The sequence below is a fragment of the Sorex fumeus genome, unplaced genomic scaffold (genome assembly GCF_029834395.1).
Source record: "Sorex fumeus unplaced genomic scaffold, SorFum_2.1 ptg000044l, whole genome shotgun sequence".
NCBI lineage: Eukaryota > Metazoa > Chordata > Mammalia > Eulipotyphla > Soricidae > Sorex > Sorex fumeus.
In genome coordinates this window covers 72,549,106-72,566,381 of record NW_026606101.1, presented here as the reverse complement: position 1 = coordinate 72,566,381, position 17,276 = coordinate 72,549,106, and the positions used below count along the sequence as shown (strand labels likewise).

Genomic DNA, 17,276 nt, shown 5'->3' with positions numbered 1-17,276 from the left:
GGATAGAAATGTACGGACTTGAGGGAGTAAACGGTACTCCACATATTGGGATTATTCTTCCTCCTTTAATATTTTTTTAAAATGATTTTTGTTCCCCTCTGGCTTCCTACTTCAAATTCTAGCAAGACTGAACACCGGTGAACAGCGTCTTAAACTTGAATAAATCAGAGGCCAGTTGGGTGCCACCAGGCTTCCACTGGATTGGTATCTACCAAGTCTACCCAAGTTCAAGACGCATGACAGCAAAAGCTGCAGAGAGTGGCTTCTCCCAAAGGAGACACAGAAAAGAATCACCAAGGGGATAGGTATTCTCCACAACGTTCTCCCGTCCCCTGCCCTGCGATGGCACAGGGCAACATCAGAACATTGTAGAGTGTCCACGGTGCAGAACAAGGGGCAAGTGGCCTTTGCATGGAAAAAGATTCGCAGCAGAGCAGGGCCAACACTTGGGTTTGATCATACGCACGTTGTGCTGGGCCCTAAGGATGATGGGAAAGTATAAGGTATGACAACCATCCTCAGGAAAATCATGGGAAATTTGGTGCAATGCCCGAAATACTGTACTTAACACAAGGCTTGGAAGGGACAGAAATGAGGGGAGAATAAGAAAAGGTGGGCAGGAGGTCCAGGGGCAAAGGTGAGGGGCCTTGGACTCTCAGTGGAGTGTAGGTAGGTGTGCTCTGTGTGTAGCTAAACCACAGAGCCACCAATACTGCAAGTAAGGGACCCAAACGAACAAGATCAGACTTAATGACGTGTCTCTAAGGAGACAGGGTCCAGGATGAGAGAGAACTTGGGATTTGGGGGATGGACGCTGACACTGGCTGTGGGCCTGGTGTTGGAGCATTGTGTGACTGAAACTCTGTTATGAGCACATTTGTAGATCACAATGCCTAAATAAAAAAGTTAATTGGAAAAAAATTTATAAATAGGGGTAACCTCATGACACAGGTATTCACAGGTCAGAGGTCACTTAAAAAATAATGCATTGGGTTAACCGTGGACTGCTCATTTATTTCAAAGTTATCTCCCATAGCTTACCACATTTACCATTGAGAGTGATTATTTAAGCTTATCTAATCTTTTATTTACTTATTTATTCACTTTGCATCACACCCGACGATGCACAGGAGTTCCTCCTGGCTCATACACTCAGGAATTACTCCTGGCAGTGCTCGGGGGACCATATGGGATGCTGGGAATCGAGCCCGGGTTGGCTGCATGCAAGGTAAACACCCTCCCGGCTGTGCTATTGTTCCAGCCCCGTTTATCTAACCTTTTAAAAACCACTCTTACTATTTTTCTTACTATTTTTCTCATTGAATGTTCACATTTTCCAAAGGTAGCAAACATAAAAGCTGGAAAAATAGGGGGAAATTAAGATTCAAAATAAATTTTTGTGTCTTAATTACAAACTTAATTTAAAAAACTCATAAAATGTAGATTAAGGTAAGCAGAGAGGTCATCTCTGACCCAAATCAACCACAGTTGGCACTTTTAGATAACTCCTTCTCAATTTAGTTTTTATCCTGAATTTATTAGGACTAGTTGATATATTGTTTGTCATATGCTAATGTAAACATAAATTTGTAATCTGTAATTTCATATGGCAGTACTTCTATCGAAAAAATCATTTGAAGTGACTATGTAATATGTATAATGATTTTAAAAAATCATAATTGAGCCAGAGAGATAGTACAGGTTAAGTGCTTGCCTTGCAAGCAGCCAATCCTGTTTTCATCACTGGGCTTACATAAGATCACCTGAGCACCCCCAGAAGTGACCCTTGAGGACAGAGCCAGGAGTAAGTCCTGAGCACCATCAGGTGTGACCCAACACCTGCCCGCACCACAATTAATTTACTACTCTTTACCCAGTCTTTTCCTAAAGTGAGACTTTGAGGGGTATTTCTAATTTCCCAGAATATTAAATAATTCTGCAATATATGAATTTACCTAAAGTTTTCTTTCAGCATTCTTAATTACTATCACAGTAGAGTTTATGGAAAATATATTTGTTTAATCAAAGGTTATAAACAGTTTTGAAGATCCTGACATTCATTTCTTGGAAAAAATCTGGAAAGTGGCATCATTGGTATTTCCATTGAGGACTGTGAATTTCACAAATGGGCAAAAAAAAAAAAAAATCAAACAGAGAAAATATTTGAGTATCTTCTCCAGTCTATCCAGCGGGTAAGAAACAAGATCTGTCTTCATTCAAATGACTCCAGGCTGTAACACAAAAAGTTGGAAAAGTGAGCAAAGTTGGTAAATCTGGAGTGATGAACAATCCATAGCTAAAAAGCATATTAAACTTACGGTTCATATTCAAAACACAATGAAACAGAAAAATATCCATCTGAAACAAGTAGGAAGGGTATCACATGTTATTTGATGGCAAATAAGCCAAAGATAACGCATTTAGGATTTCTATTTACTCTGGACTTGCTTGAGAGATTAGCAACTTGAATCATAAATAAACATCAATATTTTAGCAAATGTAGTAGACAGCTTAATATGATGAAGACATTTTTCTACCTCACTAGTGTAGCAGCATTCAAAGCAGTAATTATCTCACCAGAATAAGGACTTTTCATTATCTTTTGAACAGGAAATTCTCCAAAAGTAGTAAGATTTCCTTGTGCTTTGATTTATTTCTGCACAGAACACTGAAATGTTACTCATTCAAAACATGGGTGTGATTTTCACCATCCAACACAGAATACAGATTTTTGTGATTCCATCCTTTTTTTTTTTGATATAGACAAACCAAAAGCCACCTTGGTATAGAGGGGAGAAAAAGTGATATTAGCATTTAAATTAAAGTGAGGGCAGTAGGAATGGAAAGAAAGAGATGGAATTCTAGAAACCTTTTAACAAGTCTCATAGAATTCTATGCAGCTGTTAGGAAAGTGATGTTAGAAAAGTCATGAAATTTACATATAGGGATCCACATGGAGAGTATCATGCTAAGTAAAAAGAGTCAGTGAGAGAGGGACAAACATAGAATGACTGCACTCATTTGTGGAATATAAAGTAACATAATGGGAGACCAACACACAAGGATAGTAGACATAAGGGCCAGGAGGATTGCTCCATGACTTGGAAGCCAGCCTCACATGCTGGGGGAAAAGGCAGCTGAAATAGAGAAAGGACCACCAAGTAAATGATGTTTGGAGGGCTCGCACAGAATGGGAGATGCATGCTGAAAGTAGACAATGGACCGAACATGATGGCCACTTAGTACCTGTATTGCAAACCATAACACCCAAAAGGAGAGAGAGAGTAAAAGACATTGTGCCTGCCACAGAGGCGCGGGGGGGGGGGGGGTGTGTGTGTGAAGGTGGTGGCAGGAGAGATACTGGAAACATTGGTGGTGGAGAATGGGCACTGGTGGAGGGATGGGTACACGATCATTGTACGACTGGAATGTAATCACGAAAGTTTGTAAGTCTGTAACTGTACCTCACAGTGATTCATTTAAAAGGAAAAACAACCAGAGTTCAGGGCAGTAGAGGGGCAGAGTTTCCACGGAGTGGCTCGCGTGCCTGGGGGTGGGGTAGGGGGAAGTTGTTACCTGGATGATGACAGAGTAGGTGCCACACAGGATCTTGGATAACTGCATGACTACCTTCAGGAGGCATACGATCACCTGAAGCCCGCTGAGAGCTATTAGGATGGAAAATAAGATGATGTTCCATTCCACGACATGCGGAGGCTCCAAACATTGCATCCAAACGCTGGACTCTGTGAGGAACCTGGGAGAGAGGAAGTGGATACAGATCTGTGGGCAATGGGCTAGGGAGATGCTACAGGGATTGATGCACTTGCCTTGCATGGAGCCGAACCCAGTCCTATCCTTGGCACCAATATGGTCCCTGGCACACCACCAGGGGTCACTCCTCAGCACCCCCCCCCCCCCCAGATACCCCATCCCTGCTCCTACCCAAAAGGAAAGACCTAGGGTCAAGACTAAATACTTAATTCAAAGAAGAAGGGTCAGATCTATATGTTTGGATGGTAAGATTAAAAAATTCATAATATTTGACATGAACTGATATGTTTTAGAAAGTCATTCCAATAGTTATGCAGATGTTGATAGTACGTCTAACGCATAAGCATCCCTGAGCAATGCTGCTAGTATACGACATGGCTGCCTTGGAGACAATTTCCATTCAGTCAGGAGATCAGACACACACTGAAATTTGACATTTGCACATGTCAGTCCTCCAAGGAGTAAAGATTCCTCATCCCTGGAATCCAGAAATTGGCCTGAGCTGTTAAGGCAGCCTCAGCTTTTGCTGGGCATAAAATCACACTAGGAACCAAAGTGCAAAAATAAATGCTGCTTGGAATTCCTAGGTTTGCTCTAGAATCCTTGAGAATAATGGTTCCTGCAGTGGAATAGGTAGGGTGAGTGGGGTGGGGGTAGGGGATTTTGTGAAAATGCTGATTTTCCATAAATATTACTGCTGCTGTGGGTCTGGGATCCAGCGTGTGCAAATCTCCGCTCTGGAAAATTGCTGTTTTCTAGCTGCTAGGAAGAGTTAGACTTTGTAGAAGGAACACAAAGCATCTAAAAGATTCCATCATCTGGTCTAGCCCTGGGTCGTGGTCATTAAGCAACTTCTCACACAAATGCCAAAACACAGTGACCACTTGAGTCACTTTGCTCGCCTCTCGGCTGGCCTTGAGAGCTTCTGCTAAAGTTGACCTTCTTTGTGCTCATCTAAATTGATTTGGAACACTGGTCTTCAAGGATTCTCATAACAAAAACAATGGATTTCTATTTTCAGGGCAGAGTTTATAAATATCTGACCAATAACAAGATGCTTTTAAAAAAGTAAACAAATCAGGGCTGGAGTGATAGCACAGCAGGTAGGGCATTTGGAGAGCCAGGAGTAACCCCTGAGCGTCGCCGGGTGTGATCCAAAAATAAAAGAAAAGAAAATATATCCCCAAACCAACAAGGCTAAGTTGCCAGAACCACCCACATCTCAGATCCAAGAGTTGTCAGACTGTAATGATGTAATAAGCACAAACCTGCTTGGCAGCATGGGAAAAGCATGTTTCGTGTGGAATGCCTCCACAACAGACTCAGGATAGAATGCAGGGGCCAAAGACAGAGTGCAGGGATTAAGGTGCTTGTCCTGCATGCAGCCAACCCAGATTCAGTTCTTAGCACCACATATGGTCTCCGGAATTCCCCCAGAAGTGACCCTGAATGCAGAGCCAGGAGTGAGCTCTGGGCACTATCAAGTATGGCCTCCCAAACGAAACAAAAATTAGAGAATGCATTTGGAAGCTTAAGACTGGGCGGGGGAAAATGTCTGAAGAAAAGTATGTGGAATTGCTGATTGGCTTGGTGGTTAGGAAACGAGCAGGACATTCTGCACAAACATCCCCAAAAGAAATCTCAAGGTGGTCATGGGAAACTCAGCAGAGCATGAAGCAGGGGTGTGTGTGTGTGTGTGTGTGTGTGTGTGTGTGTGTGTGTGTGTGTGTCATGCCAGCCTTTTTTGGTGTGGGCACTTTGTCCTTACCGTCCCGCTGTACCTTCAAAGGCATACTCCCAGCCACGGAGGGTGCGGCAGTAGGGCCCCTGAACAAGGGCCAGTGAGGAGATGACCAGGCAGTATCCAGAGAAAGCAATTCCAAGGGCAGAAAAGATAACCGACAGCAGCGTCTAAATTGAACACAGGAGAAGGAAAGTAGCTTAATAGGAGAAACAAAGCAGCATTGTGCATAAAATGATGAGAGGGGACCGTCCCTGCTGATCTACCCGATCTCTAGGTAACACTGAACCTCTACCTGGTAGCAAGCATCTCGCCCACACCCAGCTGATCTTTTCTCAATCGGGTTTATTTATTTATTAAGCTTGGGGGGCGGTGTTTGCTTGACATTGGAAGAGGAAGTCTTACCAGGTCTCTGCAGGCTTTTAAGGCCTAGCACGGCATCTTGGGAAAGAAATTGGGCCTTGTCATCACCTTGATTTTTATCCTGTGAGACCTGCTTCAAGCTTCTGAATTCCAGAAAGAGAACAGCGCAGAATCTCCTGCCCCCGCGCCTGGCTGTCCTCACCGGGGCACCTTGGAGGGGGGCAGGTTGAGTTTCCCTCCCCACCCCAAGCAGAGTCCCGGCAGCCAAAGACCTCCAGAACCAGCCACAACCATGCTGAGACCACTCTGCACACGCATGAAGGTACCAGCAGAGGAACAAAGGTCCCGGGGCTGAGATCTCCAAGCCTGCTCGGAGCGGGGCTGAGCATCCTCCACCCAGATCCTCCATCTTCCAGTAGGCAGGGGTCATTCCCACCAACTGCCCCTCCCACCTCCTCGTGCCAGGTAATCCCATCAACGGCCAAGACCCAGAGACTATAAAATTCAGCTCCTGGAAGCGTGCGGCCATCTCATTCTTACTTTGGACAACCTGGCAGGCTACCAAATGTAACCTTCCCACAAGGCAGAGTCTTGCAAACTCCCCGTGGCGTACCCAATATGCCAAATACCAGTAACAATGATGGGTCTCATTCTCCTAACCCTGAAAGAGCCTTGAATATGGCACTTTTTAAAATCTCAGTGCTAGGGCGAAGGAGACGTTACTGGTGCCTGCTCAAGGTAATCAATGAACAACAGGATGATCGTGATCATGATTAAACTTGGGGGATACACCAGATAGTGCTCAGGGCTTAATCCCGGCACTGTGCTCAGGGATCACTCCTGGTCAGGCTCAGGGGACCCTATGTAGTGCCAGGAAACAAATCCAGGCCAACCAAGTGCAAGGCCAGAACCCTACCTGCTGTACTATTGCTCTGGTCCTTTCAATAAGGTTTAAAATGACCATTCTGATCCACGTACCACATAGGAAAGTTAATTTACTAGACTTCTCCCCTTTCAGGAATTTTGATTTCAACACAAAGATTATTTCATCCACAAAGACAGAAGAGCTCCTGTGTTTCCTAGTAGGCTGGGCTCAGTGACGACAGCAGTGATGGTCCCTGCTTTTCTCTTATGACACTTCTCTCAAGGCACTTGAATATCTTCACATATATGAATAAAAGGGGAACTATCAGTTGTCAAACTGAGACTCAAATGGGAATAGGCATTAGCTTTCTAAGATTAACATAGATGAAAAAAATCCCTGATAAAATCCCAAGAATTCAATGCAATATTTAAAAGGCTATACACTAGACCAAATAGAATTTATTCCAGGAATATAATGATAGATAAACACTGGTCGATCAATTAATGCGATATGACACATTAACAAAAGGGAAAAAGAATGATAACAACAGATGCCATAAAATATTTGACAATATTCATTATTCAGGGCTGGAGCGATAGCACAGCGGGTAGGGCATTTGCCTTGCACGTGACTCACCTGGCCGACCCAGGTTCGATTCTTCTGCCCCTCTCAGAGAGCCCGGCAAGCTACTGAGAGTATCTCGCCTGCACGGCAAAGTCTGGCAAGCTCCCCGTGACGTATTCGATATGCCAAACACAGTAACAACAAGTCTCAAAATGGAAACGTTACTGGGCCCGCAAGAGCAAATTGATGAACAACGGGAGGACAGTATAGTGACAGTATTCATTTATGACAAAAACTAGATAAAATGTGAATAGAAAGAACATACTTAAGTAATAAATGACACTGTGATGAGCCCAGAGTTATTAAACTCAGTAATGAAAAACAGAGTCTCCTGCCTCCGCTCCTGGCTGTCCTCACTGGGGCCCCTTGGAGGGGGGAGGGTTGAGTTTCTCTCCCCTCCCCCCCCCCCCCGCCTCGAGCAGAGCCCCAGCAGCTGAGGACCTCCGGAGCCAGCCATGGCCATGCTGGGACCACTCTCCACACGTCCGGATGGGCCTCATGCATGAAAGAACTGGCAGAGGAACCCAGGCATGCGGGTCCCAGGGCTGAGGTCTCCAAGCCTACTCGGATTGGGACTGGGTCTTCTCCACCCAGACTCCCCATCTTCCAGAAGGTAGGCGTCACGCCCACCAGCTGCCACCAGTGCCAGGTTGGTCCCATCAACAGCCAAGATGCAGAGACTATAAAACCCAGCTCCCGGAAGTGCGTGGCCGCATTTGTGGCTGCACAACATCTTATTATCTTTCCTTTGGAGAACCTGGCAGGCTACAAAAAGTATCCTGCCCGCATGGCAGAGTCTGGCAAACTTCCCGTGTCGTACTCAATATGCCAAATACCAGTAACAATGATGGGTCTCATTCTCCTAATCCTGAAAGAGCATTGAAATGACTCCTTTAAAATCTCAGGGCTAGATAGAAGGAGACGTTACTGGTGCCTGCTCAAGACAATTGACGAACAACAGGATGATTGTGATCGTGATATTCAGGACAAGAATTTCCACTCTACCACTATTATTTAGCATAATATTAAAAGTTCTGCAAAGAAAAATTAGGCAAGAAAAAATTAAATGAGACAACTCCAAATTAGAAAAGAGAAATAAAACTATTTGCAAACAACATGATTATACACACATAAAACTGGAAATACTCTGCTAACAATTATAAGAAGCATAAAATAAGTAAAGTAAGAGGTCACAAAAATATATTTAAAATCTTTTGTGTTTACATATGCAAGCAATAATCTAGAAGGAACTTTAAGAAAACAATTACACTTACATTTACAAAATGAACAAATGCCTAAAGACAAAAAACGTGTTTTATTTTTATTGTAACAAAAAAATTCAGGTTTAAAAATTCCTGTGAGACCAGAAAGATAGGACAGCAGCAGTATGCTTGCCTTGCATGCGGCCAACCTGGGTTCAATCCACAGCACCCCAAATGGTTCCCTGAGCACCTCCAGGAGTGATCCCTGAGTGTAGAGCCAGGAGTAAGTCTAAGCAGAGTGCAGAGCCAGGAGTAAGTCTAAGCACTGCCAAGTGTCTCCCCCAAACAAAAACCAACAAAAATCCTACATACTAAAAGCTACAATGCATTTTTGAAAATATTGTTAACAAGATAGTGTTAAAAGAAATAGAAGGTGCAAGACATGTGTATATAATCTGTGCTTCTAGCTTAGAGAATTTTCTCCAAGGTAGCGGGGAGATGACTCAAAGGTTAGGAGTGCATGCCTTGTGTGTAGCAGGCCCTGTATCACATGGCCCCTGAGCACAGGGGGGTCCCCCATATACCACCACACCACGAAATGCAAGGACTAAACCATCAGACCCGCGTGGTTGGGTTGAGTATTGCCAGGAGTGTCCCCTGGCCCTCGAGCTGCAGAGGCTTCCAAAAAATATTCTACCTCAGCAACACATAGATTCAGTGCAATTCCTCTCAAAGTTCCAAGGGAATTCTTGCCCACAAAAGTAAAACAATAATAAGAACTACCTCTAATCCAACATGCCCACTTGCATATCCGTGAGAATTCTGATTCAAATAGACATGGTCCTCTGTGTAAACTCAAAAAAGGGGCACAGCACAGCGGCGGTGGCTCTATCTCTCCCGCTGCCCACGTTCAGTAGTCTCACGCCGCTTCCCCCACCCCGGGGAGGTCAATGCCGATGGGTAGGCAAGGGAAGGAAAGGAGGACCAGGCTGGTTGGTCTTAGTCGCAGTTTATTCCTATCATCTCTCCATCCACACCAGTCTCTCTTCTCTGTCTCTGCCTCCCTTGCCCACTCTACAGTTTCATTCTATCTTTCTGGATGAGAGATTAGGGTAACAATTACACATAGGTGCAGTCACAATCAATAGGGGTAGAATTCTTTCCCTTGGGGAAAGACGCTCCTAGGACAGATCCTCGCTCAGCAGGACGACCCACCCTAGAGCAGAATCCCATGGGTGTGTTTCTCCTCTCCTTGTCCGACAAGCATATAAGCATATATAATATAAATCATTTCGTATGGATACAGTAAGATATATCTTAAACTTATAGAATTGCCCTCCTAGGGTCATCTTGATCTCAGACTACAGTGCTCAGGCCAGATAGTCTTTCCCACCCCTAGCAGGATCCTAGTCTCGTTGTTACTTTTGGATCATGACAGCATTTGTCTATGATCAAACTCTTAACTTACAATTAAGAATTGTGGCACTTTGGCCTGGCCCATTTCGATGACAGGGTAGCTCACCGCTTGCCCTGGGTCCATTCAGTCCCTCGCCGGGACCCTGCTTTTGGAGTGTTAGGAACTAAGGACAACTGAGGCTTAAGTTGAGAAGCAGATGCCTGGGAGTAATAATATTCAGAGCCAATTAAATCCTAAGTTACAAAGCATAATGTTAACGGTCTTCCTGTGTTTCTCTTATTAACCTCTGTTGGTCCTTCCCCCACCCCCACCCCCAATCCCCCGCATTGGTCTTTTTGATTTTCAGGCCCAACCTGAGAGGATGGGAGAAATTTTCCTTCTCTAGAGAGTGACTTTTGAGTGACTTTAAGGTCTATTCCAGGACTTCAGAAGTTATCAATGAATGCAGATTCAAATTTGACCTGCGAGAGATGTGTGTGTGTGTGTGTGTGTGTTTGTGTGTTTGTGTGTTATTGTTGTTCTGCTGAGTTTAAATGAGAATTCAAGAATCATGACTGAGAAGTTTTCCATAAAATTCCATATTTCTTCTTTCTACCACTTAAAGGGAGGCCTGGAGCGATAGCAGGGCTGGAGCGATAGCACAGCGGGTAGGGCGTGTGCCTTGCACATGGCCAACCCGGGTTTGATTCCTCCATCACTCTCAGAGAGCCCAGCAAGCTACCGAGAGTATCCCGCCTGCACAGCAGAGCCTGGCAAGCTCCCCGTGGCATATTCGATATGCCAAAAATAGTAGCAACAAATCTTACAATGGAGAAGTTACTGGTGCCCACTTGAGCAAACCCATGAGCAATGGGAGGACACTGCTGCAGTGCAGTGTTACCACCGAAAACAGAATTCTTGCCCCAGTATGTCCTGCCGACATTGGGCTGCACTCCAAGAACACTTCCCTTTTCCCCTGAAATAGAAATTCCCCTCTAATGACTACCAGCCATACTTATTTCCATCCTTGGGCATTTGGCTCCTGAGGACTCATGCTCTGGAACATCTAGTCTCCAGCGTCCTTTTAAGGAGTCAGTCAGAGACTCCAGGGAGCCTTTCTCTGTCCCGCTCTTCCCTTTGTGATGCCAGCCATCTTACTGCGTTTGGCTTGGGAGACTCTGCCCAAACCTGACATGTTTCAGCACCCATCGATGCTGGAGATGCTAATAGTGAGTCGGCAAGTTGAACACATTGATTTTCAGTCCGTGGCACATGCATTTGCTCTAGTAGAATTTCCTTAGTATCCTCAGGAAACATTTACTTGAACCCATTGCTTTAACATGGTACTTCGTTTTGTTTTGGGGGCCACACCTGGTGTGGCTCGGGTCTTACTCCTGTCTCTGACTCTGGGATCACTCCTGGTGGTACGCGGGAACCATAGACAGTGCTGAGGACCAAACCAGACTTAGCTGCATACAAGACAAGTACCTTAACCCCTATATTAGCTCTCTGGCTCAACATGGCAGTTTTGAACACTTTTTTTCCATAAGTATGATATCAGCAGCTCCTGGAGGATGTCTAAGACAACTGAATAAGAATATACACATATTCGCATGGAGTATAGTTCTAAATTTTGATGCTTTACCATTAGGGAAGCTGCTAAATAAGCAACCAGTTTAAATTTCCAAAGGAATCTCCTGGAGAAGTTTGGCCACGTGATCCTAGCAGCACATTAAAATACGACTGGTTGCTGCCAACTAGGGCTTGAGGAGATGGTGGTGATAATGCTAATGTCTGGCTACTAGACAATGACAAAGTGCAGACAACGTATGGAACCATAGCAGCAAAGAATGCCCTCCTACCCCCGCCCGGACACTCGACAAAGCTCCTTGTCATTAATACATGATTCTCCCTGAGCCGGACATGACTTACCTATAAAAGGGGAGTAACAGTGTGATCTAAATCCCTGAACAAGTGTGAAGGAACTGCAAAGTGTCATCAAATTATTCTAAAGATGACGATCATGGTGGGGGAGATATAATAACTGGAGAAATGGAGATGCACAGAGTCCAACTGTTGAACCTAGGCTCCACCAAATTGTTTGCATTTTCTCTTAATTCTACTTTTATTATAAAATGTGCATTACAGACACTCACTACACAGATAAATCTAATCATTATGATAAGTAAAACTAGATGCAAAACCAAGTACCTTATGGTTCCACAAGAATACAAAATAATCTATAACAAAAACAAGCAGATCTAGGATTAATCTTGGGGGTTAATAGAAAGATGATTTGTCTTTGCTGCAATTGTGCAATTGTGACTTCAGTATTGTGTTCATCTGTCAAACTTCACAGAATTAGACATATTTTATAAACAACATCTATTAAATGTATATGAATCCTCCATAAAGTTGATAAGAGGGAAAATATATATGTAGAAACCCAGTTAGGAAAAGGTAGTATTCATTTATTATTGCACGTATATTTATACCCTTAATTTCCAGAAAAATATTGTCAGAACAAAGAGGGAATATTATAAAGAAAAATAAACATAATATTTGGAGTTGAATGCTTAGTCTCTGACCTAAAATGATCACAGAGTGCCAATAGGTTTTGTTCCTGAGCAAGAGGAAAGGAAACTGGGCCCACTCAACAGCCTCAACGTCCAATTGCTCTTACCATGTATCTTTTGCTGCAGTTTTCACTCTGGCAACATTTGTAGTTGTTCTCTTTCTCCAGTAGAAGAAGAACTGTGGCTACAATGAGCATCTGAAGTGGGGAATAAAGAGAAGATCAGAAAGGAGAACTGATTTGCATTCGTGCCCATAATCAGAGCAAAGGTGTTTGGAACCTGGACTCTGGGGTCTAGTAGATCTGGGTTACAACGCCAATTTGCCACTTTTCAGCTTTGTGAATTCAAGAACAGATTAAACACTCAGAGGTATTGTTAGTTAACCTGCGGCAAATGAGCTCAATGCATGAAATGGAACAAGAAAAGCTTCTTCAACAAATAGTGTTGAAAAAAAGAAGAAATGGAAGGAAGGAAGGAAGGAAGGAAGGAAGGAAGGAAGGAAGGAAGGAAGGAAGGAAGGAAGGAAGGGAAAGAAAGAAAGAAAGAAAGAAAGAAAGAAAGAAAGAAAGGAAGGAAGGAAGGAAGGAAGGAAGGAAGAAAGACCGCAAAAGAAAGATTCTCTTTACCATACCATTCACAAAATGTAATCAGAAGTGGATTCAGGACCACAAGATTAGACCAGAATTCATAAACTATATTGAGGAAAGCTGGAGTCAGAGCTCAACGGACAAGTGAATAAGCTTTGTCTACAAGATGCCCAGGTTTAATTCCTGGCACCAACATGGTCTCCTGAGCACTGAAAAAGGGACCTCTAAGCACAAATCTAAGAAACAACCCATAAGTACTAGTGGATGATGTCTCCCCCACAAAAAAATGAACAAGCAGAAAGCAATGCATTGAGGAAAACATAGGTGAAACTCTCCAGAACACAGACCTCAGAGGTGTTGTCCATGATTCCACTCTATTAGCAAAGAAGAGAAAAAAACTTTATTCGGGGCATCAAGCTTTAAAAGTTTGTTACATGGCAAAAGAAATGGGCTAAAATAAAAAGACATTTTGTTGAACTGGAAACTTTCACACCATGTACCAGTTAAAGGACTAATATCCAAGAAAGATAACATGTTTACAAAGCTTAACAAAACACATTTTAAAATGGAAAGTAAAGATAAGCAGGCATATCTCTGAATTAGACATGTAGACGGCCAGTAGGTGCATACAAATATGTGTTCATCATCACTTATTATCAGGGAAATACAAATCAAAATGACAATGAAATATCATCACACCATTGAGAGTGTGCAGGAAACAACAAGTTGGCAGGGATGTGGTGAAAAGAACCCTTCACTCACGGTTGGTGAGAAGATTGTCTGGTTCAGCCTGAGTGGAAAACGACATGGAAACTTCGAAAAGGAGTAAAAAAAAGTAACAATAAAGCTTCCACGTGACCCAGTGTGTGTTTCTATTTCTCAGCATCTACCCCAAGGATAGAAAAGCATGAACTCAAAGAGATATTTGCATATGTGCAAACATGCTAGCAAAAATGCTATCTCAATCAAATCACAATATAAAATGTATTAGAAAACATATACCAAAAATCAATAAATTAATCAAATGTGCTGAGAATATAACTCACTGGGTTATGAGGTAATGTCTGCAAAATATTGAATATAGTGCTTGATTCATGGTAGGGGATTGATTAGTGTTATCTTACACTACCATGAATAGGAGGCATCAGGAGAGGATGGTGAAGGTGGAGAAGAGGATATGGAGAGGATATGGAGGAATCATAGTAAATCAGCACTCTTCACCAACTCAGTTGGAAGGACAAAGGAAAATATTTCAGCAGCCTTTGTTGCTTCCCTCCATTTCACTGCGTTCTGGGTATCCTGGTGCGAGGCACAGTTCATCTGTAACTGCATCTCTCCATTCCACCTCTCTCCCACATAAGTTCCATTTCCCTAAGAGTCCAACCCTCCTTGGCCCAAATTTTATTTATAATGTAGTTTGTTAATGAACTGAGAGAATTTAATTAATTCTACTTCTCTTTCCTGGTATGTTCTGTAATGAACCTGGAGTTCTTTGCTAGCTCTTTCCTAGCTTCTGGCTTGGGTAGTCATGGGCCGTGAATTGCTTCCAATGTGTCCTCTCCCTAGTCTTCATTCTCTCTGGCAACACAATGTCTCAAGTTCAGTTTTTAGCGCAGCGGGTAGGGCGTCTGCCTTGCACACAGCCAACATGGCCGACCCGAGTTCGATTCCTCCGCCCCTCTCGGAGAGCCCGGCAAGCTACCGAGAGTATTCGATATGCCAGACACAGTAACAACAAAGTCTCCAATGGAGACGTTACTGGGCCCGCTCGAGCAAATCGATGATCAACGGGAGGGCCTTTACTTTACTTTACTTTTACTTTTTACTATTTGTGATCAACAATTCCCATTTCCACTTTCCTTCAACCATCATGAATTTGCCTGCTTGGTTTTTAAGTATTTCCCACTTTCTCCTAAAAATTCTTGAGGCAGTAACTATAAGCTTGAATAAATCTTAGGTGTGAAAAAATAGAGACTAGATATTTTTCTCAGTTGTAAAATTTACATGAAATATGTGCCATGGGGGGCTGGAGGGATAGTAGAGTGGGTAGGGTGTTTGCCTTGCATGCATCTGACCTGGGTTCGATTCCCGGAATCCCATTTGGCCCCCTGAGCACCGCCAAAGGTAATTCTTGAGTGTAGAGTCAGTAGTAACTCCTGAGCATTGCCAGGTCAACCCAAAAAGCAAAACAAACAAACAAACAAACAAACAAAAAAAACCCCAAAATCCAGAAATATAAGCTGTTCTCTGGATCCTACTGCTACACATGACACCTACCTTCAACACCATGAATTATTAGGGGCTATAGTATACATATATAAAGCAAAAGCACCTTACTTTTATTTATAAAATAAAGTGACTTCATTCTGTATTCTTATCTCATTTTAATAGCCGTATTACTATTTTAAAGTTTAGTAGTTTAGCATGCATGTAGGGCTAAATGAAAGTTGCCTTCTGATAACTGGTCCAATATTATAAATGCCCACAAAAAAACAAGATAAAGATTTCATGGCTTTTCTCCTGCATTGCTGGAGGCACGGCAAACACACAGCATGCAAAATATTATTTTTAGAAACGATGCAATCAGGAAAAGTGTTTCTTCCTCTGAGTTGCCAGCATGATTGACTATCATTTTGTTTTTAAAGACCGCAAAGTGGTCAGGAAAACATCTGTGGATTCTTGGCGGGGATCATAGGGTTTAGTTTCCAAAAACACCCTCTAATTTCAGGCTCTAGGACCAAAGGATTTAATGATGCTCTGCCTTGCCCTTTGGCCAATGTTTATAATAATGATTACACTGGTTACCTATTTGAGTAGTCTTTGTCCTGGATACCTCATCTACGAGATTTAATTTACTGCCCTCGATTACCCTGAGAGTAAAGATCGTTATTTCAAACAAGGACCTTGAACCCCAAAGTTTCGGTGGGGAGTGGTGCCCCTAAGACGTTCAGTAGGTGATTTGAGATCAAACAGGACAGAGAGGAAAGAGCTTCTATTTTAAAGCAAGTTTGTCTGGGACCAGGAGATAAAAGAACTATTAGATGGTACAGACTAGATTTGATCCCCAGCACCATCCGGCCCCCCAAAGCACTGTCAGCTATAGCACTTGTGGGTCCTAACACCACGAAGGTGACCAAATAATCCATGGCACCCCAGGGCCTTAGCAGAATCGCATCCTTGGTCTCTTGCACTGAAAACCACCCGTCAGTTTGACAAAAAATCGCTGGTGGTGTCTCTGGGTCTTCTAAGAACTGCTTGGAGAGCCCCCTCCCCTTCTCATCCCCTCCAAAGCATGTGTGTCTGAATTTCTAAGTCTCTGCCTTTGCTCCTCTGTCTTACAACTACTCAGGAAAAACCATGAGTGTGGAGGGCAGACTGCTCAGGGAAAGATGAACAGTGCTGGAAGCGAAATCTCCGAGCTTGACATGCAGGGCTCTTGAGGGCACATATTTCTCCAGGTCAGTGTTGCACAAACCCCAGAGAGCGTTGCTCAAGCTGCAGAAACTAGCAGTCTCCCCCACCCAGCTGTTCTCCGGATCCTACCACTACGAACCCTGCACCCCCAGCCTTGCCCCAACCCAGCCCACCGAGTCTTCCCATCCAGAAACCAAACCCAGGATGAGTCGAATGAGTCTTGTTTTTTCTGCTCTTCATGATTTTTGCCAGGAACAAAGCCATTCTTCACGAAAAACACCCCTTCTCAGATCCCAAGTCCCCAAATCCACTTACCAGGATGCCCGAGAAACAGATTCCTTCAAAATACCACACGTAGTTGGTGATTTTACTGCTGGTCACGTAGGAAGTTTGCCCATTGGGGAAATACAACAAAATATTCACGATTATGCTCCACAGGGCCAGAGGGACGAGCAGCCCACTCAGGCAGCCTCCGCATTTCCGAGTCCCCATCACACCCAGCTCCGACCCAACAGGAGACAAGGGTGGAGAATAAGAGCAAGGGTGTAGAATAATGGTCCTGCTCCTGTCTTGTTCTCCCTTTGTGTGAGATCACCAACCACTTCACTCGATATTTGGGAAGAGCCCAGGACAGAAAATGCAGTGCAAATCTCTTGGTGTGAAAAACTGGATCCCTGTTTGGAGAACAATAGACAATGACCCTCTGATACGCAGCCCAAGAGCCCAGCCAGTCT

General features: G+C 43.6%; 1 protein-coding gene across 1 annotated transcript; it reads right to left on the bottom strand.

The window, feature by feature from the left end:
* Positions 1 to 1,895: 1,895 nt before the first annotated feature.
* TM4SF18 (transmembrane 4 L six family member 18) lies at positions 1,896 to 17,268 on the bottom strand. Its single transcript, XM_056121944.1, has 5 exons — positions 16,858 to 17,268; positions 12,649 to 12,738; positions 5,543 to 5,685; positions 3,577 to 3,757; positions 1,896 to 2,231 (listed from the first exon to the last, which is right to left on the bottom strand). Exons 1-5 carry the CDS (start codon positions 17,032 to 17,034, stop codon positions 2,217 to 2,219), a joined length of 606 nt encoding a protein of 201 aa, XP_055977919.1. The 5' UTR covers positions 17,035 to 17,268; the 3' UTR covers positions 1,896 to 2,216.
* Between the last annotated feature and the right edge of the window lie 8 nt (positions 17,269 to 17,276).

What these genes read in the sequence shown, in the direction of transcription:
- TM4SF18 (XM_056121944.1), bottom strand. Translation starts at nt 17,034, where the DNA reads ATGGGGACTCGGAAATGCGGAGGCTGCCTGAGTGGGCTGCTCGTCCCT. An exon ending in ACTGCAGCAAAAGATACATG is followed by an intron (nt 5,686 to 12,648) that starts GTAAGAGCAATT and finishes TGTTCAATTTAG; the next exon opens with ACGCTGCTGTCGGTTATCTT. An exon ending in TTTGAAGGTACAGCGGGACG is followed by an intron (nt 3,758 to 5,542) that starts GTAAGGACAAAG and finishes CCTCTCTCCCAG; the next exon opens with GTTCCTCACAGAGTCCAGCG.